A 26386-nucleotide genomic window follows, 5' to 3' on the forward strand; every position below is an offset into this window, starting at 1 on the left:
TTGAATGAAAATGTCTCTGAAGCATCTGTGTATTATTTGGCAAATATTGCATTTATTTCACTGCAGCTGTGGTAAAGTATTATGCAAACACCACGTGAGCGATCACTACGGGAACCAGAAAGTGTCCGGCTTCACGTCTCCGTTTGCAGCTCCTCCCCGCCTGCACGCGGCTACTCTCGCCGATCAGTTACATCCAGCCGATGTCGAACACACCTATTGAGAAATGATCAGCGTTTGTGTACATTTCTAAGCTTTTTGATTGGTTCTATACAACGTGTAACACCATATTTGGAGAGCAGAGACGTTTCAGGGGATACCCGGGAAATGCTCAGAGGTGATGAGAGGAGTTGAGAAAAGCAATATTCATTTCCAGCGAATTTAGTAAAACTTTGTAAACTTTAATAGTCATTTAAATACCTTTACTCAATTATCTGGACTACGAAACTTTAGGAGATTATTTTTGAATGTCTGTTCTTTGAAATTTAGCACAAAAAAATTAATAAAATAACAAATATTATTTCATTGTTTTTCCACATAATCGGCCCATATCTTAAAATGGAACGTTGCGACTTCCGACTCATTTCGCCAGATCGGGTCACATTTTATGTTGGGCCTGTAATCATTTGTTTTTGAAAACTGTTTTATATTTCATTCATATTTTATATTTCTACATTCTTAATCAAATATTTGCCCAGAAGTTCTAAATAAAGGGAGAAAAATAATTACAAGTGAATTAGTAAATCAAAAGTCAGCTGCAGTTCTTCCTTCAGTACTGTATTTGAAGCCTTTGAGGACAGTTGAGAATAAATCAGAATCAGAATCAGAATCAGAAAGAGCTTTATTGCCAAGTATGCTTGCGCATACGAGGAATTTGTCTTGGTGACAGTAGCTTCCAGTACACATACAATACAAAGTGACAAGACAAGTGACAAGTAACAGGTATAAATAAAAAATAAAAAAAAAAAAATAGAAAAAATAAAATAAAAAGATTATAAATTATAAATATATATAAAGTTATAAGGTGCTATAATGAAATGTCTGAGGGAAGTATTGCACATGTTTGTTCCACAGTAGGGGAACATTTAAGTGTTCATGAGGTAGATGGCCTGGGGAAAGAAACTTTTCCTGTGTCTGGTTGTTTTTGTGCTCGGTGCTCTGTAGCGTCGACCAGACGGTAACAGTTCAAACAGAGAGTGTGCTGGGTGTGACGGGTCCAGAGTGATTTTGCGAGCCCTTTTACTCACTCTGGATGAGTGCAGTACTTTGAGTGTGGGAAGGGTAGTGCCAGTGATTCGCTCAGCAGTCCGAACTATCCGCTGTAGTCTACGGAGGTCGGTTTTGGTAGCAGAGCCGAACCAGACGGTGATGGAAGTGCAGAGGATGGACTGGATGACAGCTGAGTAGAACTGTACGAGCAGCTCCTGTGGCAGGTTGAATTTCCTCAGCTGACGCAGGAAGTACAGTCTCTGTTGGGCTTTCTTCACAATAGAGTCTATGTGAGTGTCCCACTTCAGATCCTGAGAGATGGTGGTGCCCAGGAACCTGAATGACTCTACTGCAGTCACAGTGCTGTCCATGATGGTGAGTGAAGGGAGTGCAGGGGGGTTTCTCCTGAAGTCCACGATCATCTCCACTGTTTTGAGCGTGTTCAGCTCCAGGTTGTTATAACTGCACCAAAGAGCCAGCTGCTCCACCTCCTGTCTGTACGCAGACTCGTCACCGTTCCGGATGAGTCCGATAACAGTAGTGTCGTCTGCAAACTTCAGGAGCTTGACAGAGGTGTCTTTAGAGGTGCAGTCATTTGTGTACAGGGAGAAGAGCAGTGGTGAGAGAACACATCCCTGTGGAGCACCGGTGCTGATGGTGCGGCTGTCGGACGTGATTTTGCCCATTCTGACTAGCTGTTGTCTGTCTGTCAGAAAGCTGGTGATCCATTGACAGACGGAGCTAGGGACAGAGAGCTAGGTCAGTTTGGTCTGGAGCAGTGATGGGACGATGGTGTTGAAGGCAGAACTAAAGTCCACGAACAGAATCCTTGCATAGGTCCCTGGTTTGTCCAGATGTTGTAGGGTGTAATGCAGTCCCATATTGACCACATCATCCACAGACCGGTTTGCTCTGTAGGCAAACTGCAGGGGGTCCAGCAAGGGTCCAGTGATGTCCTTCAGATATGCTAACACCAGTCTTTCGAATGACTTCATGGCCACAGATGTTAAGGCAACAGGTCTGTAGTCATTGAGTCCTGTGATCTTTGGTTTCTTCGGGATTGGGATGATGGTGGAGCGTTTAAAGCAGAAAGGGACTTTGCACTGCTCCAGTGATCTGTTGAAGATCAGTGAGAAGATAGAGGCCAGCTGGTCAGCGCAGGTTTTCAGACAGGCTGGTGAAACACCATCTGGGCCTGGTGCTTTCCTTCTCTTCTGTTTCCTGAAGATCTGACGCACATTATCCTCACTGATCTGAAGTGCAGGGAGGGAGGGGAGGGAGATGGCTGGAGGTGTTGATGGCTGTGTAGAGAGATGGTCAGGGCGGGTATGGGGTGTCTGATCGGGGGTCTCAAATCTACAGTAAAAGACATTCAGCTCGTTCGCAAGATGCTTGTTGCTGTCGATGCTGGGGGATGGTGTCTTGTAGTTGGTAATGTCTTTCAGGCCTTTCCACACTGATGCAGGGTCGTTGGAGGAAAACTGGTTTTCCAGCTTTTTGGCATAGCTCTTCTTAGCCACTTCAATCTCCTTTGTCAATGTGTTCCTGGCCTGATTATACAAGATCCTATCCCCACTCCTGTAGGCATCTTCTTTGACCTGACGAAGCTGTCTGAGTTTTGGTGTGAACCATGGTTTATCATTGTTGAATGATAAGTAAGTCCTGGTAGGGATGCATAAATCCTCACAGAAACTGATGTATGATGTTACAGTCTCTGTGAGCTCGTCCAGATCGCTGGCAGCAGCTTCAAAAACACTCCAGTCAGTGCATTCAAAACAGGCTTGTAAGACCTGCTCTGTGTCGTTGGTCCATCTCTTTACAGTCCTTATTACTGGCTTAGCAGTTTTAAGTTTTTGCCTGTAAGTTGGTAGAAGATGAACCAGGCAGTGATCGGAAAGTCCTAGAGCTGCTCTGGCAACGGAGCGATATGCATCCTTTGTTGTGGTGTAGCAATGGTCCAAAATATTATTGTCTCTGGTGGGGCATGTAATGTGCTGTTTGAATTTAGGCAGCTCACGTGTGAGTTTTGCCTGATTAAAGTCTCCGAGAATGATAAGAACAGAGTCCGGGTGTTGTTGTTCTGTTTCTGTGATCAGATCAGCCAGCTGTTGCAGCGCCGTACTCACGTGTGCTTGCGGTGGAATGTAAACACTGATGAGAACGAGCGAGGAAAACTCCCGCGGCGAGTAGAACGGCTTACAGTTAAGGAAAAGCACTTCCACATCAGGACAGCACATCTTCCTTAACACAGTTACATCTGTGACAGTTAAAGTGTCTGTGATTTGTCAAAGGGGAATACATTAACAACTAAAACACTCTAGCTTGGCTAATATTAATTAATAAACGTGAATATTTAACTAATAGCTAACTTCTTAGAAATGTATGTTGCAGTTGATAACTAAGTACCAGTTAGCAGTTACCAAAGTAGCTAAGATGGCTAGACAAATCTTTCAACATAAACACACTCAATTTAAATCAACAATACTTAATCTTATGTTTTGGTAACTATTTAAAAAGGTTTTATGAATTTGCACTTACCTTAGTCTGATATAAATCTCTGAAAACACAAGACGCTGTCAGCGCACGCAGTAATTGATGGCAGTGGGCTAGAAATTATGGTTCAGAAAAAAACATGACATTGAAAAACTTTGCTGTTGTGTTATGGTAAACATGTTATTTACAAAGATTTTATGAATTCACACTTACCTTTGTCTGATGTAAATCTCACAGAAAATACCGGATGCTGTCAGCACCCAAGATTCGAATGGAGCAGGAGCGGGAATAAACGGCTCGAAAACAACGTCGGGCTGGAAAATACCGTTTTAAAAAAACTGTTACAATATTGAACAAATGTTGATATGTTCTGGCAAACATGTTATTTAAAATAGTTTTATGAATTCACACTTACCATTTACGATTTCTCAGCCTCAGAAAATACCGGGCAAGAACTGCAGTCAGTGAGGCTGCGGGCGAGGGGAAACAACAGGCTCCAGAGTAGAGACAGTAGTCGATTAAAAAAACTAATCAATTTAGAGGCGTCAGGAATTGAAAGTCTCCTGTGATTCAGCTCCAAATGCGAGGCCTGAAATGTCCGTGCGTGATACACCATAAGTTTCACTGAAATGTCCAATGTCAGATTTAACAATCTTTTTCTAACAAAATTTTAACAATCTATGCGCATGGTCTAAAGCGCAGGGTGCAAGTTCACTTAGAACGTGTCCGAATCCACTTTTGCTAGTTTAACGACGGGAAAAATGGTCAGCGCGCATGGTCTAAAAGGGTTGTCCCTATTCTCTTAATGAGTAATGGGTGTGTTTTGGGATTTACGTGCGTTAAACCAATCAGAGTGTCATCTCCCATTCCCTTTAAATGCCAGTTGCGCTCGTGCCATGGCATTTTCGCTATTTACATGACGGAATTTGATAGTGGAAAGACCGAAGCCGTCTCCAGAGCGCAAACGGAACTGCTCGTGTGCGAGGTAAAAGTGTGCAAGCAGACCATCTACGGGAAAAACCGGATTCCACCATATCTTTATGTACACAATAATATCGATTACTCCTGTCTGATTGATAGCTCCTGCCTGCCTCGTTGCAGCTGCTGAGTTGGCTTGCGTCTGTAAGCTTCGTATATTTTTCTGTTTTGAATATATCATTCCTTGTTGTTTATACTGCTAAATACTCAACATCACACATTAAGCTGACATCGCTAGCTTCAATCTAAATCGTTATTGCTTGCACAACACGCTAGTAATTCGCTAGCCTGTTAGCGTGCCATCCGTGCACTCTTTATTTATTTTTCTCGCGCGCCTTTTACGAGTTCATCAAAACTTAGGTGAGTAGGATCAGTCAACAAACACGGTGAGTCATGTCATCTCCTCTTATTGTCACTTGCACTTCATGTAACATGTATAGCATACAGGGCTGGACTGGGACAAAAAAATCGGCCTGGGCATTTTGGCCCAGACTGGCCCACTATATGATCATAAACACCACCCATCTTTGCACGGCCTTAATTATATGCATACCAACTCCTATTCCTTAAAACCACTAATGCCATGTAATGAGTGATTATAGGAACGAGTGAAAATAGCTTAAGTGTTTTGAAAGTAGTTCTGCTTACCGCAGGCTCTACACTTTCTCATCTCTCTCCTGATCCTCCTCACTATCATCATCATCACTGGAACTGATGAAGGGCAGAAAGCATATATTTTGACACATTTTACAGTGTCTGCTTTAAGGGCCTGGTTCTATTTTTTCACGCTATTTTTCTGCACAATCCTTGCGTTTCTTCTCCATCTCGCAGACTATTTTGACAGATACAACTGACACTGCTGCACGCTCGCTCACTTGTTTAAAGTTGTGATTGGGCCAGCCCAGTGTCAATCAAGAAAAGAACCAATGGGCCGCTGATCTACGTGTTTCATGGGCTGGTCTGTCAGAAAAAAAAAACTAACACTGACTTTTTTTGACCACTGCATTGCACCGGCACAAACCCAGCGCCGCCAATTAAGCAAAACAAAACAAAACGAATGGGCCGCCGATGTACAAATTTTATGGGCAAAAAAAAAAAAAAAAAAAAAGATGTCAAGTCAAGTTTATTTGTATAGCGCTTTTCACAATACAGATTGTATCAAAGCAGCTTCACAGTATTACATTTAAATAATACAACAAAGTTTGTTTCAAGAGGAATTTATTGATTGATAAAATTAAATTAAATATCCCCAAAATATCTCCAACTGAGCAAGCCAAAGGCAACAGTGGCAAGGAACCGAAAAACTCCATCAAGTGACCTAATGGTGTCCTAAAAAAAAACCTTGGGAGAACCCAGGCTCAGTCGGGGGCCAGTTCTCCTCTGGCATTTATGAGCTAGAGGCCGGATTGTAGTTTGAACTGTGGGATTATATGAATAACCTGGCTGAAGAGATGCGACTTTAATCTAGTTTTAAACTGGGAGAGCGAGTCTGAGCAACGAACAGTATCAGGAAGACTATTCCAGAATTTTGGAGCCAAATGTGAAAATGCTCTCCCTCCTTTGGTGGTTCTGGATATCCTAGGTATGACCAAAAGCCTTGAATTTAGTGATCTTAAAGAGCGCGATGGATTATAGGGTGATAGAAGATCCGTTAAATAGACTGGAGCTAAGCCGTTTAGGGCTTTATAAGTCAGTAGCAATACCTTGTAATTAATACGGAACTTTATAGGTAACCAATGCAGTGATGATAAAATCGGTGTTTATATGATCATATTTTCTTGATCTCGTAAGAACTCTAGCGGCGGCATTTTGGACTAACTGTAGCTTGTTTATTGAGGATGCAGGACAACCAGCTAATAAAGCATTACAGTAATCCAGTCTCAAGGTCATGAATGCATGAACTAACTTTTCTGCATCAGAAACTGATAGCATATTACGTAGCTTAGCAATGTTTCTAAGGTGGAAAAAGGCTGTTTTTGTAACATATGAAATATGATTTTCAAAAGACAGGTTGCAATCGAGTATAACACCCAGGTCTTTTACTGTAAAGTAACAGGACATCCTATGATGTTAAAGTTGTATTTTGCGAGGTTTTGTGGGCGGTTTTTTGAACCGATAAGTATTACCTCTGTCTTGTCTGGATTTAATAAAAGAAAATTACGCGTCATCCAATCTTTTATATCTTTAACACACTCTGTCAATTTGGAAAATTTAGCGTTTTCATCCGGCCGTGATGAAATATATATTTGAGTGTCATCAGCATAACAATGGAAACTAATTCCATGTTTCCTTATAATATTTCCAAGTGGCATCATATATATGGAAAATAACAGAGGGCCTAATACAGATCCCTGCGGCACTCCATAGTTTACTGGAGTTATGATCGATTTTTCTCCATTTAAATAGACAAAATGGTAGCGGTCAGATAGGTATGATTTGAACCAGCTTAGTGCTTGTCCTTGAACACCAGTATAATTTTGTAGTCGATCTAAGAGTAATGTATGATCTATAGTATCGAACGCAGCACTAAGATCAAGTAAAACTAGTATTGAGATACAGCCTTGGTCAGAAGCTAAAAGTAAATAATTTGTGATTTTAACGAGCGCAGTTTCAGTGCTATGATGCGGTCTGAATCCAGACTGAAACTTTTCATAGATATCATTTTGTTGCAAGAAAGAGCCCAGTTGAGCGGACACCACTTTTTCTAATATTTTAGACATAAATGGAAGATTTGAAATGGGTCTATAATTTGCTAGATTATTATGATCTAATTGTGGTTTCTTAATGAGAGGTTTTATAACTGCCAGTTTAAATGTTCTTGGAACATGACCTAAAGATAAAGACGAGTTAATAATATTGAGGAGAGGCTCTTCCACTACAGGTAACACTTCTTTCAGTAGTTTAGTTGGTATAGGATCTAATAAACATGTTGTTGTTTTAGATGAAGTGATAAGTTTATTTAACTCTTTTTGTTCTATAGTTGTAAAGCACTGTAATTGTTCTTGCGGGGTGATAATTGAAGCTGAATTATAAGGCGCGATTGAAGATTGAACGTTTACAATTGTGGTTCTGATGCTTTCTATTTTCTCAGTGAAGAAGTTCATGAAATCATTACTACTGAACATTACTCTCATGATGTATGAGATGTATCGGCCCAAAAAGCACGTCGGCCCACCGGGCAAATGCCCGGTATGCCCGATGGCCAGTCCAGCCTTGATAGCATAGCCTTCTCTGCCAGCACAGGATTTACATGTGATAAATTCAGGGAGATAGTCAGGCTGGCAGAGAAGATTTCAGAACTAGAGACACGCATCCGAACTTTAATCGAGGGCTGTAGATACTGCTTTGGATGTGACTAGCTTAGTGAACCCTGTACATTGTTCGGTTCCAGATGAAGTAGAGCCCGTGCAGCAGGGCAATTGGGTGACGGTGAGGTCGCTGTAGTCGCGGGACAAAACACCGCTCTTCCGTTCCGATTATCATAACAAACAGGTTCTCCCCTCTCAGTGAAACACCCACTGTGAATCCTGTTGAATGTGCCCTAGTTATTGGCGATTTTATTACACGGAACGTGAAAATAGAGACACCAGCCACCATAGTCACATGTTTGCCTGACATCAAAGCAAATTTAAAAGTGCTGGCTAATGCTAATCGTAAATTCTCTAAGATTATTATTCATGTCGGCACTAATGATGTTCGACTCCACCAGTCGGAGATCACCAAAATTAATGTTAAAGAGGTGTGTGAACTCACAAGTACGATGTCAGCCACTGTAATTTGCTCTGGCCCCCTTCCTGTTCGCAGGAGTGAAGAGATACGTAGGGCGCTTTCTCACTGGCAGTTTAGTGCGGACCGGGGCACGGTTTGCATGAAAAATCGCTAATGTGAACGCTGTCATCGGACCCGGGTGCGCACTAGAGTACCGAACCCGAGACTACCTGGAGGAGGTGGTCTGAGCTCGGTTGCTCCCGAACCGTGGCGCGGTTCGCGTTAATGTGCAAGCAACACGGACTCGGGTGCGCGCTTGTTCAGGAAGTATAGTATCCCGCGCATGCGCATCACTGTCGATATCATTGTTTCCTCACACACGACAACCATGAGTGGCAGGGGAACGTTGTGGGACACTGAAGAGGTGAGGTGCCTCATTCAAATTTGGGGAGAACAAACCATACAGGAGCAGTTAAATACAACACACAAGAATGCAGACGTTTTTGCATTACTCAGCGCCAAATTAAAACAGTTGGGTTTTCATAGAACTACCGAGCAATGCCGTGAACATAAACGTAGTTGTCTCTCACTATGTTGTGCATAATAGCACCAAAAAAACAGACAAATTACAGCTATGCTCAGTCGAGTTGTATTCTCCATGCGTTTTCCGTGTGCGTTTGCGATGACGTAAGATCACTGCAAACGCACCTGGGTTCGATACAACTAATTGAGTGTGAAACCAGACCAACGCTGCGGGGGGCGCCGGGAACTAGCGCACTCAGGTTCGGACCGCAGCAAACGAACCCAGTGGAAAAACGCCCTTAGTAGTGTCAGGGACCAATCAAGCTTGATTTCATCCACCACACAACGATCACTCTCTCCGGTATACTAATCACACACACCTGTTCACCCTCAGCAGTCTCATCAACAAGCACTATAAAACACTCACCATAGCCCCAGTTCAGTGTCAAGCCTCCAACAGGAACAGACCATTAGCCCTTGTCTTCTGAGCCTCTGATGCATCCAGGTTACCAAGACTTAACGTATACTCACCTGTGAAACACTAACCTCTGTGTCATTGTTCAGCTGTCTCCAGGACTCCTGTTCGATTTCCTATTGCCTGTGATCCTGTGTTCTCCCGAACCTCCAGTGTGTCCTCCGAGCTTGCTTGCTATTGACCGCATCTGTAAGAGAAAATATTAGTATTAATGAACTGTGACTGCTTGGTATCAACATACCTGAAGTGAACGTGCTTACCTGCTGTCCGCCCCGCACTGAGTGATCTTCACTGAATCTGCACTTGAACTCACTGAATACTCACCTTGCACTCTTGTCACCTTGAATAAAGCTGTGTTTGGATTCACTTACCTCTGTCTCCTTGCCTATATCCTGACAAGTAGATTGTCCTCACTCAATGGCTGGCTGTCTAATTGGTGTCCGCAAAATAATATAGAATTCATAGACAATTGGAAATGTTTTCTGGGCTAGGCAGACCTGACCTGTTGAAAAGAAATGGTATTCATCCCTCCTGGGATGGTGCTGCTCTTCTCTCTAGTAATATGGCACATAGTCTTAGAGCTCAAACTTGAATTGGGGCTCAGGTCAGGAAGCAGACAGACTGGCTAAACCGACCGTCTGCCAGCTGTCTCACGTCACCAAGGTCAGATAAATCCCATCACATAGAGCCTTTTTAAGCTAAATATCATCATACAGAGACTGTGTCTGTTCCCCAAATTAGGAAATACAAAAAACTTCCAAACCCATCTAAGGGTAAAATTTTTAATGATGTTCAACAAATAAAAAACAGATATAATACAAATGACCAGATGATAAAACTTGAGTTGCTGAATATTCGATCCCTTACTCCAAAAGCACTTATTGTTAATGATATGATTACAGACTATAACCTAGATGTGCTGTGTTTGACAGATACCTGGCTAAAACCAAACGGTAACATTACTTTAAATGAGTCCACCCCACAAGATTACGGTTATAAACATGAACCTCGTCTGAAAGGCAAAGAGGGAGGTGTTGCTGTAATTTATAGTAATATTTTCAAAACCACTTAAGTCTAGTTTCAAATATAATTATTTTGAAGTGTTGGTGCTTAATGTAACAATATATAGTGTAAAAGATAAATCACAATATTGTGACAGAAACTTTTAACTCTCTCGGTTCCAGCACTTTAGACACAGTTGCTCCATTGCGCTTAAAAGAATATTAAAGAAAATAGTCCAACGTCGTGGTACAACGAGCACACTCAGGCCCTTAAGAGAGCAGCCAGAAAAATGGAGCGCAATTGGAAGAAAACAAGACTAGAGGTTTTTCCCATTTCATGGAAGGAGAGCTTGATTGCATTCAGAGAGGCCTTAAAAGCTGCTAGATCTGCTTATTTTTCAACCCTATTAGAAGAAAATAAACAAAATCCTAGGTATTTATTTGAAACAGTGGCTAAACTAACACAAAATAAAGCTTCAAGCCCAGAAGTTTCCAAGCAGCAAGGCAGTAATGACTTTATGAACTTCTTCACTTATAAGATTGATAATATCAGGGAGAAAATTATAACTATGCAACCGTCTACTACAGTATCGCATCAGGGAGTGCAGTGTAGTCTCCCTAAGGAAAAATTTGATTCATTCATTGCTATAGGAGAGGACGAATTTTCTAAACTCGTTAAATCATCTAAATCGACAACATATATGTTAGACCCTATACCGACTAAGCTACTGAAATAGATGCTTCCAGAGGTCATAGATCCTCTTCTTAATATCATTAATTCATCTTTGTCATTAGGATACGTACCAAAAACTCTTAAGCTGGCTATGACTAGACCGCTTGTTAAAAAAACGCAACTTGATTGTACAGAATTAGTCAATTACAGGCCGATCTCGAATCTACCTTTTCTGTCAAACATACTAGAAAAGTCGGTATCCTCACAACTATGTTCCTTTTTTAGAAATAAATTATATCTGTGAGAATTTTCAGTCAGGATTTAGACCGTACCATAGTACTGAGACTGCTCTCATTAGAGTTATAAATGATTTGCTCTTATCATCCGATCATCGTTGTATCTCGCTATTAGTGTTACTCGATCTTAGTGCTGCATTTGATACTATTGACCACAACATTCTTTTAAATAGACTCGAAAATTATTTTGCCATTAGTGGAATTGCATTAACATGGCTTAAATCATACTTATCTGACCGTTATCAGTTTGTAGCAGTAAATTAAGAGATGTCTCATCAATCACAAATTCAGTATGGCATACCACAAGGCTCAGTACTAGGACCGTTGCTGTTCACTCTGTACATGCTACCCTTGGGAGATATCATTAGGAAGCATGGAATTAGTTTCCACTATTATGCTGATGATACTCAGCTCTATATTTCTTCACGCCCTGACGAAACTTACCAATTCAAAAAATGTACGGAATGCATAGCTGATATAAAAAATTGGATGACTAGTCATTTCCTACTACTTAATTCTGAAAAAACACAGAGATTCTAATTATTGGACAAAAAACTTCCTCACGTAATAACCTTAGAATACTGTCAAACACTTGATGGCTGCTCTGTCAAGTCTTCGTCGTCGGTTAGGAACCTGGGTGTGCTCTTTGATACCAATCTTTCATTTGAAAGTCACGTGTCTAGTATATGTAAAACCACATTTTTCCATCTTAAAAATTTATCTAAATGACGTCATATGCTCTCATTGACAAATGCAGAACAATTAGTTCATGCGTGCATTACATCAAGGCTAGATTATTGTAATGCTCTTATCCAGATCTGATGAAGGACCTGCGCCTGGACGCAACGACAACGCAGTCCTGAAGTGTCAACTAGTCTCTCCCCTATGAAGGCCTCCCTCCCGTCCCTTTACCTCTCTACAGATAAAGCGTTGTCGGGATAATTCCGGTTTGCGTGGCTATGCGGAAGCGATAAAATTCTGTATTATAAATTTTAAGGCCAGACAAGTAGTTTGTTGAGGGTTGGTTTGTAGGGAGGGACTACACGCCTGCGCACACATATATTAAAACGCGCATACCTATAGACTGAACTCATAATACGCATGTGCACGCTATCAGCGTTCTCACAGGTTCGCATTTGCGCAGAGAGAACTTAAGAGTTTTCTGTTAAAACGGTGTCGTGTTAACTTTAGCTGAACAATAACTTTATTCTAGAGCTGCTATAAAGCCAAAACAATCTCTGTTACTTTAATTTCCTATTATCACTGTTAAGCCGCTTTGGAACAATCTACATTGTTTAAAGCGCTATATAAATGAAGATTATTTGACTTGACTTGACTAATAATCTTTTAAGTTGTAATCCTTTTAATTTTAATATTTGGCATGTTTGTGTGCTGCTGTGCGTCCCTGTGTGTTTAATAAGCAGAATGTACACGCGTTGTGGACCCGCCTATAGGCGCACATTACTAACGCGCTCTTTAAATAACAAACAAAAAAATTGCGGCATTGACTTTAGACCAGGTTTCAGTTGGTCAATGGCGCAGTCTATTTCTGTTGCCTCAAAATAGCAACGCGCCAACAATGCGCCAGAACACACCTCGTTTTCAGACCATCACGCCCATGGGCGCACAAATGGGCGCAAATGCATTTGCTATTTAAACAACATGGCACAGGACGTGAAAATGATAACTGCGTCGGACTGAAACTAGCAAAAAACACTTGCATCGCGCTTGGAGCTGCATTGTGCCGGGTGTAAGATAGGGCCCTTAAAATCTTCATTTGAAAGATTTTTGCTGCCAAATGAGTACATTAAACTAACCTGTTTAATTTTTTATGCCAAAACTTGCTTCAAGTAATGTTAAGTTATGATAACTTGATGTCTTTATTAATGACAACATTGGGGTTTACAATGCAGGTGTTGGGGCATCTGAAGTCCTCTTAGGAGTTGGCGCCGTCTCTTCATATGTGTTGGGCATCTGAAGTCTTCATAAGAGGCTGGATCCAAATTGGAGCTGACATACTTTCTAGTTACCTCAGTTTGGGCATCCCGAGTCGAGATAAAACAGAAAAGCAAAGAAAAGATAATCACGTGCATTTGATCTGATCTCCCCGTGTTAAATACACGGGAGCTAAACCGTTTAGGGCTTTATAGGTCAGTAGCAAGACTTTATAATTGATACGGAAACTTAATAGCCGCGTTTCCACTGTCGGGCCAGGGCCGGGCCGTGCTAGTGCGTGCCAGGGCCAGTCGCGTTTCCACTGTCACTTCCGGGGCTTGATCGGGGCTTACTCAGGGCCAACGGCCAGGATTTCTGGCCCGTCGAATACCTTGGGCCAGAGCGGGCCAGCTCGGGCTAGAGGAGTGGTTACGAACAGAGGCGGAGTATACCTGAGTCGAGAGACGGCAGCGCCGGATGATTCTGTCAGCATTAAAGACTTTTAAAATAATTTAACTCGCGTTCATGTTTGAATGCCTTGTGTTTGTGATGCAAAAGACTATGCGCGCTAACCGTTACCATAGTAAACATAGTAAACGCTTGAAGATACGCATAGTAAAAAAACATACGCTTGAAGAAATCCGACCAATCATAAAGGCTATCACAGTCATGTTTTTATTTTATCTGTCAGTAGCCCACGTCTCGTCTCTTTATACCGGACTATCATAAAATAAAGCAACTTTTTTTTCGGGAGCTTCCTCTGTGCAGAAACGAGGACGTTATAAAATACATCGTTGCTGAACTTGCTAAGCTAAGCATTCAGTGAACAACGCTTCAAGTTCGGGAAAAAATTTAAAAGTTGTGGGCGCAGTACAAGGCGATTAAAACGCACAATGGACAAAGCGGTGCCCAGAGAAGGAACTTTCCATGGTTCGACTTGATGGACGGTGTGCTGGGTCACCGTCCATCTGTTAGTGGAGAGACAAGTCGGGACACTATGGCAGCCGCGGACGGTGAGTTAATACATGCTATCTTCTTAAAATCTAAGTTTTCTAACTTCCTGCCTGAATGAACATCATAATTCCCGCTGAAATGGGTGGGGTTGTATGACGTTTGATCCAGGAAGGCGTGTTAAGGGCGGGGTTTAGGGCAGCGCTGCAGGGCTAATGGCCCGGCAGTGGAAACGCAAGCCCGGTGCTTGAGGCCCGAGGCCACTGGCCCGGCTCGGCTCGCTGTTAGCCCTAGCCCGGCCCTGGCCCGACAGTGGAAACGCGGCTAATGATAAACCAGATGATAAAATTGGTGTTATATGAGCATATTTTCTTGACCTGGTAAGAACTCTAGCAGTTGCATTTTGGACTAATTGTAGCTTGTTTATTGAGGATGCAGGACAACCAGCTTGAAATATATTACAGTAATCCAGTCTAGAGGTCATGAATACATGAAGTACTGTAACTTTTCTGCATCTGAAACAGATAGCATGTTCCGTAGCTTAGCAATGCTTCTGATGTGGAAGAAAGGCTGTTTTTGTAACATATAAAATATAATTTTAAGTTGCTACACCCAGGGCTTTTTTATTTATTTATTTTATCTGATACACTCAATAAACAAATAGTTTACATTAAAAATGTTTTATGTTTATTAGAGTATTATGCCATTAGTTTAGTAACATGCAAATGCCAAACTCAGTCACTATTAGTATGACACAAAGAGTTGCTATAGAGCGTTCCAAATCAGTCACTTACAAGGTTCTGTTTAATTTAGGATGCTTCTGAGAAGATAGCCTCTATATTTAATATAGAAAGCAGCTCAGTGCTTGGGAACAGAGCTTGTTTTTCTTACAATAGCAGCAGATGGAAACACACACACCCTGACCATGCCCTGGTTAATTGATAGAGTGTGTGTTGCATCTGTCCAAAGATGTGATTTTTTTTCTCCATGTGTTGCTCGTCACCCCTCCATCTGTCAGGTTAACATGGTAATTACTTTCCTCTCTAAGATAAACTGTTTTGCAAAAATGAAACAAGATGAAACTGTCCTGTATAAACCTGACAAACATAAACATAAACCTGATTTTACGAGTAAGAGCTCAGTTTGTGATAAAGTCTTGTCTAAAATCAGCTTATTATGATTAAAGATTAAATGCACAGATAGATGCTCATGAAGTGTATTTATAAAAAATATATATATTATCAGTAAGTCATGGCAACATATATTTTTTCCATTACTTTAACTGATCAAAATAATTTAACCAATTTCTACTTTATGTTTTTTTTTTTTTAAATTAAAAATTTGCGTATAAACGAGATTCAACAAGACATTTTTTTTTTTTTTTAAATGACAGGCAGCAACTGAAAACAAGTTGAATTAGATGTATGATTTGTGTACAGTGTATTTAAAATGTCCAAATCCAAAATGTAACACTCACAAGGGGATCACAAGGAGGAATATACAGTATAGGAGGAATACAACCACATAAACTAAGACAACACTGAACACTGAACAAAGGGAACGTCTCGGTTACGTATGTAACCCTCGTTCCCTGAGTAGGGAACGGAGACGTTACGTCGGATGACGACGAATGGGGTTTCGCTTAGAAAGCCTATCACCTTCGAGTATAGAAAACGAGCCAATGGCAATGAAATGCCATGGGTCTGCGGAATTTGCATAGCGTATCTCCGCCCCACCTTGGGGGTATATAAGGAAGTACGCTGGCAACATGCAGATATGTCTTTGCTGAGGAGCCGAGACTGAATAACTGGACCAATGTACTTCCTGACCCCACGGAAATGTGGCCTATTTGGTGTTTCCTGTGAAGGGCTGCAGAAACAGGTGAATTACCTGATTGATGAAGGCATGTCATCTACTAAGGGAAGCAATGAAGTCATCAGCTACATGCATCATTTCTTCTGCAACTTTGGAGTTGGAGAAACAGAGGTGGATCTTCATTGTGACAACTGCAGTGGGCAGAACAAGAACAACTTCATGCTCTGGTACCTTGCCTGGCGGGTTGGACACAAGCTTCACGATAAAATTGAAATCCACTTCCTTATTGTTGGCCACACCAAGTTTTCCCCTGACTGTGGCTTTGGACTCATCAAGCAAGCCTACATGAAGACAAGAGTCAACACTTTGGCAGACATCGCTGAGGTACTTTAACTTTACTTTGCTTTAATGACTTCAGTGCTGTTTTCTGTTCTGCTTCAATAAAACGTTTAACTGAAGATCTTTTTTTTTTTCTTCCTCTCTTCTTTTTTTGTCATCAGGTTGTGGAAAACAGCTCTCCTGTGAGTCACCTCAATATCCCACAGCTTGTTGGAATGGCAGAGGGCAAAGTTTTAGTCCAGACCTTTGACTGGCAGCAGCATCTGACTCGCCACTTCCGTAGACTCCCACATATCAAGAGTTATCAGCACTTCAGGTACTTATTGAAACTTTCACATTGTGTACATACAATATAACATAGCAACAACATACACATGACAGTTTTTTTATGAGAAAATACTTTGCCATGTTTAAAATGTCTTATGTGCTTATTCTGTCACAGCTTTGACGCCAAGAGACCAGGTGTGGTACTTGCAAAAGCTCACTGTGATGCACAACCTGTCGAATATCAGCTACTGCGCAACGGAGCAGATCTGCCCCCTATCGACGGTCTTCCTGTCCTGGCCCCACCTGGACTGAACATTGACAGGCAGACCTATCTGTATGAAAAAATCAGGCCATTCTGTGCTGACGAGGCAAGAGACATCACATGCCCAGCGCCAAGGGTCACAACACAGAAGAGTCCACTGAAGAGGATGCAAATGTGATATAATTTGGACTGTGTCACAAAGACCTTTGTCTTATGCTGCTATTACCAAGTAAAAGTGGTCAGGAGGGCCAGCTCTGTTTTGATTGATATATTTTTTTTCTTTTTATTATACATTTTTATTTTATTTGTGTACTTTAAGAAAATAGCTTAACTAAAACTACATTTGGTGAATTCTGCACTGTTTTGCACTTTTTACTGTCTATGGCATGGCACTAAGAGAGATATTTCAAGCCTTTATTTGTTATAGTTTTGATGATTATGGCTTACAGCTTTATGAAAACCTTTTCACAATATTCAAATTTTAAATTTGGGGTTTCATAAGCTCCACGCCATAATATAAACATTAGGCCTACTTAAAGTCTCTGCAGCTAGTGTACTTGAATTTTATTTATCTGCAACATTATGTTGTATAATTACAGTTTTGCACAATAAATGTTCTCAAAACTATATGCACCGTTTCTTTTTTTCTTTCTTTCTTTCTTTCTTTCTTTCTTTCTTTCTTTCTTTCTTTTAAAACTACATTTAGCAGTTGTTAAGCAGGGTCTGTGTAACCTGTTCTGAAATGGTTTTATTATAATTTATATATCGTGATATCGTTATCGCAAGAGGCTGCAATGTATATCGCAATATGGATTGTAGGCCATATCGCCCATCCCTATTCCTAGTCTGTGAAACCTTTCATTGCGTATAAAACAATTTTTATTCAGTGTACATAAGAGTTGGCTATACAATTTAATCGGTAGATGCTAAAAGACATTTATTTATATATTACCTGTTTGCAAACATATATTTTTTTTTCTTTGATGGCACATTTTCCTGACCTTTCTGCTCCCCCCTGTGCTTTACAGGGGGCATGGCTTATGTAAATGAGATGTAAATGAGCCCTATTGTCACTCCCAGCTGGAGAGAGAGGTGAGAACTGCACAATCTTTAGAGGCTGTTTTCTCCCCTTTGTGCTTTTTTGAGTGCCTACCTTCAAATGGCCACAACTTCTCCAAATATTATCAGATTTCCATGTGTTACACATCGTTGGAAAGCTTGGAGACTACACTTTCAGAATCTGTGAATAACTCAGAATGCCCCAGAACCGAGTTGTGTCCCTACTTTCCGTGACTGGTCACATATGGAGAATCACTGGGGTGTCCAGCCGCAGGTGGAATATTTCAACCCCAGGGGTGGCAAGGTGGCTTGCCGAGGGAAAGACACATGCTCAAGGAGGCTTACAGTGGAATACACATGTGGGGGTCGCCCAGAGGGGGGACCATGCACATGGAGGCACCTAGCCAAGCGCGAAAGCTGCCGGTGGCAAAACTCTGGCGTTGACGTCAACAGTGCTGGAGGAGACTCAGGGCTTATGAGGCTCACCTGAGGAGAATATCGCACGTATCCCGTCCGAGGAGAGGAATGGTGAGCAAGCGAAGACACCTGAGCAGAATCTAGTACCGGCTAGTTGAAGCGAGTACATGAGAAGAAACTGGCTCCACTCTGAGATTGTAGAATCTCGCGAATGTGTTAGGTGTCGCCCAGCCTGCAGCTCTGCAAATGTCTGTTAGCAAGGCACCATGCGCTAGAGCCCAAGAGGATGTCACACTCCGGGTGGAGTGGGCCGTCACACCAAGGAGGCATGGTCGACCTTGCTGCTGGTAAGCCAAAGCAATGGCGTCCACTATCCAGTGAGACAACCTTTGCTTGGAGAGAGCCTTTCCCTTCAGCTTCCCACCATGACAGACAAAGAGCTGGTCTGAGGTCCTGAAACACTGCGTTCTGTCTACGTAAGCACGGAGGGCACGTACTGGACAGAGCAGTGCCAAGGCTGGGTCTGCCTCCTCCAAGGGCAGCGCTTGCAGGTTCACCACCTGGTCTCGAAAGGGAGTGGTGGGAACCTTGGGCACATATCCAGGCCGGGGTCTCAGGATCACGTGAGAGTTAGCCGGCCCGAATTCCAGGCACGCTTCGTCAACCAAGAATGCCTGCAGGTCCCCTACCCTCTTGATGGAGGCCAATGCAACCAGGAGCGCTGTCTTCATCAACAGGAACTTAAGCTCCACTGATTGCAGAGGCTCAAAGGGAGCACTCTGCAGGGCAGTTAAAACCACTGAGAGGTCCCAAGAGGGAACGAGAGGAGGGCGAGGAGGATTCAGTCTCCTCGCTCCTCTCAGGAACCTGATGATCAGGTCGTGCTTTCCAACGGACTTACCTTCAACTGCGTCATGATGTGCCGGAGCACTAGGTCCCTGTGTTCGCAAACCTGGTCTCGAGAGTGAGCTAGGATCAGCCAGTCATCGAGATAGTTCAGGATGCGAACCCCGTGTTCCCATAGAGGAACAAGGGCTGCCTCAACGACCTTCGTGAAGACGCGAGGCGACAGGGCTAGCCCGAAAGGGAGAACCGCGTACTGGTATGCCTGCCCCTCGAAGCAAACCGCAGGAACGGTCTGTGTCGAGGAAGAATGGATACATGGAAGTAGGCGTCCTTCAGGTCGAACGCTGCAAACCAATCCTGCGGCCGCACGCATTCGAAAATGCGTTTGGCCGTGAGCATCTTGAACGGCATCCTGTGAAGGGAGCGGTTCAAGACGCGCAGGTCCAGGATCGGTCGTAACCCTCCAGATTTCTTCGGTACAATAAAGTAGGGGCTGTAAAACCCGGACTTCATTTCGGCCGGAGGGACAGTCTCGATCGCACCCTTCGCCAGTAGGGTGGCGACCTCCGCTCTCATGACAGGGGCATTGCCACTGACCATAGTGAAGTGGACTCCCCTGAAGCGGGGAGGAGACAGCGCGAACTGAATCGCGTAGCCGAGCCTGATGGTTCTCGCGACCCAGCGGGACAGTCTGGGGAGCTCTAGCCAGGCTCCCAGAACTGCGCCAGCGGGGTCATTCGAACCACAGACGTACCGTCGGTGGTGCAGCAAGGCGGAATGACCGGCCCAGGCGAGGGTGACATAGCGGCCCTGTGCGGGGGCATGGTCATTAGCCGCGTCCTGCCAGAGGAGGCCAGGGGAGGACCAGCGTCCCACGGGGGCGTGCTCTGGCAGGGGTCTGGCGACAGAGGGGGATGAGAGGAGCGTGGCCCGTGGGCGGTGCGTGCTGTCATCCACAGCCTCTTGGAGCTCAGAGAAAGAGCATCAGTTCTTTTGAACGAGATTCTCCCCCAGCCCTCCACCGGGGGAAGGAGTGGTCCTGCTACCAGCTCCTAAAAGAACTGAGCCCTAACTCCAAGCTGCCCGTCTCAGGAGTGCTGCTTAGCCAGGTGTTAGCCGGCTAAGGGGCAGAGACAGGCGGTGCCAGCCTCCAGTGACCTCCTCGTGCTCAGGCCGGTGAAGGCTCGAGGGGAGGAGCCGCATGGAGGTGGCATCGGCGGGAAGCAGACTAAGGAGACCACACGGATGGATGACCGTCAGTGCAGAAGCCTCAGTCCGCTTCTGGAGTGATCGAAGACTGTTGGGCGCAGTCCTCAACCACACCGCCGACCAAGCTGCCCGTCTCAAGAGTGCTGCTTAGGCTGGCGTGGCAGTCTAAGGGGCGGAGACGGGCAGCGCCGCCCTCCTGCGACCTCCTCCTGCTCAGGGCCGGTGAAGGCCCGAGGGGAGGAGCCGCATGGAGGTGGCCTTGGCGGGAAGCAGACTAAGGAGACCACACGGATGGATGACCATCAGTGCAGACGGACCTGAGTCTGCTTCTGGTGGCCGAAGAGCCCAGCCTGGGACATGGGGGAGCTGAGAAAATGAATTCTCAGACCCCCTCACATCAACCTGGCTAAGCCCATGTCTGGACCACTCTAGTGGACACCACCTGGCCCAGGATCACGCAGGTACCGATGTCGCCCGAGATCGAGGTCAGTAGTGTGCGCGGCGGAACGACCAGGCCGGGCATGGGAGGCATAGCGTCCCAGCAAGGGGGCGTGGTCGAGTTTCCGCGTTCTGTCAGTGTTGGCCAGGGAAGGACTAGCGTTCCACTGCGGCCGGTTCTGACAGAACTCCCGAGTCAGCACTGCCTCAAAGGCGAAGGCGACACACAGGACTGCATGCCTGTGTCACAATAGTGACAGAGAACATACAGACCAAGATCGCCTCACGATCAAGGGCAGCGAAGGCGGAGGAATGTATTCATGTCCTGATGCACATCCGGGAAAGCCTACAGCGCTCGGGGGGAGGGTGGCGCCACTCCAACCGATGCTTTCAGCTGCCCGGGAAAGCATGGCCATCAGCTCTGGATCTGACTCGACCAACACTGACACTCCTGAGGGAGGCAACGTAGTCGAATCCTCATTTCCAGAGGAATCAAGCCCGCCTTGTGATGCTGTGAGTGACATGACACCATCTACTGGAGCCCCGAATGAAACACTGGGTCCCCGAGAGGAACCAGGCACACACGGAAGCCCCACGGTTTGCGATGTGGAGGGGGGCGTGGTTTTAATTATTTTTTTTTTTTTTGTATTGTACCACACTGTAACCCTCAGATCACCCTGGCCACCACCCAAAGCATCCCGTAGGAAGAGATAGATTGGGGTGTGGCAGAGGGGACTCTACCCACACTGAGATCATTGAGTCTCGATCTATAACATCGCGATGGTCATGTTCCCGCAATGAAAACATGACTCATCCACGAGCGCTGCCGAGCGTGATTAAGCCCAACACGCGAAACAGCGCTTAGGCAGATGACCGTTAGGCAGATGAATCACACGCCCACATCCAGTAAATACACGGGCGAACCGTCTTGAAAAAGACGTGCCGCGTGCAGCTCTTTTAGAGAGGAAAAAGCTCAGCAGAGTGCTGAAGCGCCCAGGGAGAAACACTCACTGTCGGCAGATCACTGCACAAAACAGCAGCAGGCAATGCGATCTCGCTGGAACGCGCCATCACACAAACACACTGAAGAGCCGCTCGTCTCGTGAAATGAAGATGATTCAGAATGGCTTGTAGGAGTGAAGAGAACTCTTGGCTCCAAGCGAAAACATATCTGCATGTTGCCAGCGTATTTCCTTATATACCCCCAAGGTGGGGCGGAGATACGCTATGCAAATTCCGCAGACCCATGGCATTGGCTCGTTTTCTATACTCGAAGGTGATAGGCTTTCTAAGCGAAACCCCATTCGTCGTCATCCGACGTAACTCGGAGTGACTACGAAAGGGAACTAAGGGCTTAAATACACAGGGTAGATAATCAGGAGAACATTAAACAGGTGCTGATTAGAATAACTAAATCAGCAACCACAGAAACTTACAAAGAACAAGAACACAGGCATACGGAAGGCGCATCCTCGTGCTAACATAGTTCAACAAGTGGAGGGACGAGGCTCAGCCGAGGGTCCAGAAGTTCATGGGGTAGGAAGAGCGACAACTGACCAAGGAACAGCCAGAGGGATGAGGGAGCCCAGTGGAGCCATAAGGACGATGGTTCCAGGTAGAGCCGAGGGGAAGAGGAGCCAAGTTGGAACCGACTGGTCGATGGGCCGAGGTGAAGTAATGGGTTCAGTGGCGTGAGGCGGAGATAGGAGATCCAAATACCAAGGCAGAGCTGGAGACCAGAAGGCACAAGTAAAATCTGAACAGCAGAGTGGAGCCAACAGAGGAGGATCTGAGGGACTGAAGGGAGCCAGCGAAGGTGGAGCAGAGGAACTGGATGGCTTAGATCAGGGATGGGCAACTTTGGTAATGACCAGCATTTGCATGACCAGAGGGCCAGCATTTTTTTGTCCTTTATAAGAAGGGGCCAGATTACTAATAAAAATCAGAGTACAATTAGTGCAATACGTTTTTAAAGATTGTATTAAAGCTGCAGTTGGTAACTTCTGTAAAAATGTATTTTTTACATATTTGTTAAAACTGTCATTATGTCCTGACAGTAGAATATGAGACAGATAATCTGTGAAAAAATCAAGCTCCCCAGGCTCCTCCCAGTGGTCCTATTGCCATTTGCAGAAATACACCGCTCCCGGTAAGAAACAACCAATCAGAGCCAGGAGGAGTGTCTTAGCAGTGTCAATCATGCTTGTGTACGCGCTGATCACCCCCCTCTCTCGCACAGCGCGTACCGTTGTTCAAAATCAAGATAGCCGGTGTGCCGCAGCTGTGCTAATGGCGGACAAACAACCAAAACTGCCAATTTCTCGAGTGGCACCTGCTCATGCAACAAAGACAGGTAAACGGAAAAAGACCGATGACGATAAACAAGCCCGTCGGAGCCCATTGACTCAGTGTCAAAACTCTAGCCGCATAACATACAGATAAAATGTCACGCACTGTGCAAAGCAACAATAGAAACCTGCTAATTCACTGGCTTGTCATGTTGCTGAAATAATGTACTAGCAAACCTTATTTAGCATTACACATCGCTAGAATAATTACTTAGATACTGTAACGTTACCATTATTATCTTGCTAGCTATTTATAACTTATAGAAAGAGTGCAACGTTATGAAGTTACATTACATGTATTTCAGGCTAAGTCAACGTTTTCTAAAAGCTCCCTACTGCAGCTTTAAACTTTACCAATGCTAGCTTAGCTTGATAGTGAGTACTAAAATACATCTTATTTGTTTATATTCATAATGATAAAGTTAGATTTTTTTATTACATGTGATTCTGACATGATGTCACTGCATGCACTGCGCTCCTCTCCGCTCGTCTCAGGTAAATAATGCGTCTTCCAGCTCAGCGGTCGGAGTCGCGCGTTCATGTGTTTTGGGGGCGTGGCTTTGGAAGGAGCCCAGAAGGGAGGGGGTGGAGTGAATGGAAATAATGAGCTGTCTTTAAAACAGTCGTGAGAGGTCTACAGACACTCGATTTTTATACTTTCTTTTTCAGAGTACTTACATTTTAATTATGTATTGATATATAAATAAAGTTTAAACAAATTTGGAAAAGAAGTTTTTTAGACAATTCCTACCTACCCAACCTTTAATAATAAATGTATGTAATTATGCCAATTCAAATGGTAACTTTATTGTCAATTGACAAGAAAATATAAGCATCTCAATTGCATTGTCTGTACATTTTCAAACAAATTTACAATTTTGTAAATCTTATTTTTGATTAGTAGCCTACAGAACATTCTCAACCCACCCTCAAAGAACATTTAAAAAGTGCTTAAATCCACATATTACCAGGAAAAAAACGATATAATAACATTATTTTTTAACAAATGAATATAACAATATAATAATTCAGTGAATAAATTCCTGTAAAATAAGAAACTTGTGGCCTCTCCTGGTGGTGCACAATAGGGGTTATGCGGCGCGCCCAGCGTTCGAACCGGAAAACAGGTCTAAGCATTTACGTTTTTCACTTCCGTACACATCTGCAGCGGTAGGTGATCTCTGAGGTAACTGTTAATTTTCGCTTATTATAATAAAATTCTTATTTCTGATCAAACTTTAGTGTATTTGTTTTAATTAAAATGTCACGAATGTTGAAATATCAGAAACGGGAACATCCGAACAGCAGTTTTTGTTGTGTGCCGATCTGCTCTGTGTCGGGGAAAAATTAAGAGAGTCATAGTTACTCCTGCCGTTTACGCCATACCTGTCAAGTTTTGGATTTGAAAATAAGGGAAATTTTCCGGCACCCACCGCGAATAGTCCCACCACCCCAACCAAGTTCCAGTATCCCTTACATTTTAAGACAGGTGTAAAAGAAAGCTAAAATCACCACCACTTAAACTACAATTGGCTTTATGCACAGCTGCACTACTTCCTGAACTTCAGCCAGCTCCTTTGTTTCCTGTCTGCCATTATTGGACAAACTGATTAATCCAGGTGTCTGATTATTGTTGTTGTTGTGACTACTGAGGTCAGGCACACCTGGATTAATCAGTTTGTCCAATAATGGCAGACAGGAAACAAAGGAGCTGGCTGAAGTTCAGGAAGTAGTGCAGCTGTGCATAAAGCCAATGATAGGCCTACCTTTGTTAACATTGACATTGACATTCGCTGTCCCATTGATCGTGGTATTTACATGAGGGTTTTGGTTTTTTGGCAGGAGTGCCTTTCGTCTCTGTCGTAGCGTCCATCATCCGGTTTTTTTTCCCGCGTTGTCACTCATCATCTGACCTCACACACTAATCTCGCGACAACTGCCACCTACAGTACCTGTAGTAGGCTACTGCAGGTGGCAGTCATCGCGAGGCTAGTGACAGAGCTCAGATTGGGAATGTTTTTTGTTTTTTTTTACTCCGCCCGGGCCTGGGGTATTATTATTATTTTTAAATACTAATACGGGAGAACGGCGGGAAATAAGGGTAAAATACGGGACTTTCCCGGCCAAAACGGGATACTTGACAGGTATGGTTTATGCACGCTTCATTGAATTTCTTCACTTTGACATTCAGAGCACTGGGCATAAATCACATCGCGTCAACACCCGCCGCGAGCCTTCGCGATGCTTTGTTTTAATTAAACAGTCGGATTCCCCTGGTCCCCGAGGGAGACCGCCAAACGGCGGGGGAGAGGGACCGAGCACACCCGGCCACACCGAGACATCGGACGGGAACGGGAAGGGCCGCCGCGGGTCAGTAATACATAATTGAAGGTTGACCAGCATAAACACACAGGACATCGTAGTAATTATACTGTTGGTACTATAACCCCATCACTAAAATGCAGTCTTCATTTGTTTGTTTTAATCATCTGCGAGCAAAAATAAAAGGCTAAACTACTGATAGCATACAAGTCTAAACTAACTAACTGTTTACTGATAGTTCGCTAACGCTATATCGGGTGCCATTAGCAAAAGCTACATATCGTCGCTGCCCGATGAAACTCACGTATGTCCAAAACGGTTACTTTTCAGGAAGTGAAAAAAACACCGTAATTCAAAAGCAGTTGAACGTAGCGTTGTCATACTTGGTACGGCATCTTTAAAGGTAACCATTGTGGGAATGCAAATTTATTAAAATGTTTAATTTAGGTTTACATTGAATTTAGCATGTTAAGGTTAGGTACAAATTATGATTATCAGAGTTTTCTAGCAAAAGACTCTGGTCAGTCCTGTTTTACTGAAACTCTTGGAGTTTGTGTTTTAGCAAGAAAGTCCAGCCAGTCCTGTACTCGGGTCTCAGTGTTTGAATAGATATGCTGAGTGGATTAGGGTGGGCAAAGCTCTCAGTCTAAAACCGGTTCCTAAACCTGTCTTTTTCGGTTCCTGCCCCTAAATGTATATAAACTGTAAGAGAACATTCACGTCAGACTTTTGAAGAACTGCAGCCACGTCAACGCGAAGTCCTCAATAAAGAAATAACTTCTTGAACGTGATCCCAAAAGTCTCCTGGTCTTTCGATTCTAAGTTC

The 26386-nt window shown here is 43.8% G+C and overlaps 1 protein-coding gene across 1 annotated transcript; it reads left to right on the forward strand.

Moving 5' to 3' along the window:
* Nucleotides 1–16053: 16053 nt before the first annotated feature.
* LOC309492904 (uncharacterized protein) lies at nt 16054–17099 on the forward strand (the record flags this gene model as incomplete). The annotated part of the gene is made up of 3 exons (XM_082161944.1): nt 16054–16437; nt 16554–16708; nt 16835–17099. 3 exons carry the CDS (start codon nt 16054–16056, stop codon nt 17097–17099), a joined length of 804 nt encoding a protein of 267 aa, XP_082018070.1.
* Nucleotides 17100–26386: the final 9287 nt, after the last annotated feature.

The sequence above is a fragment of the Leuciscus leuciscus genome (genome assembly GCF_965113295.1).
Source record: "Leuciscus leuciscus genome assembly, chromosome: 2".
Taxonomy (NCBI): domain Eukaryota; kingdom Metazoa; phylum Chordata; class Actinopteri; order Cypriniformes; family Leuciscidae; genus Leuciscus; species Leuciscus leuciscus.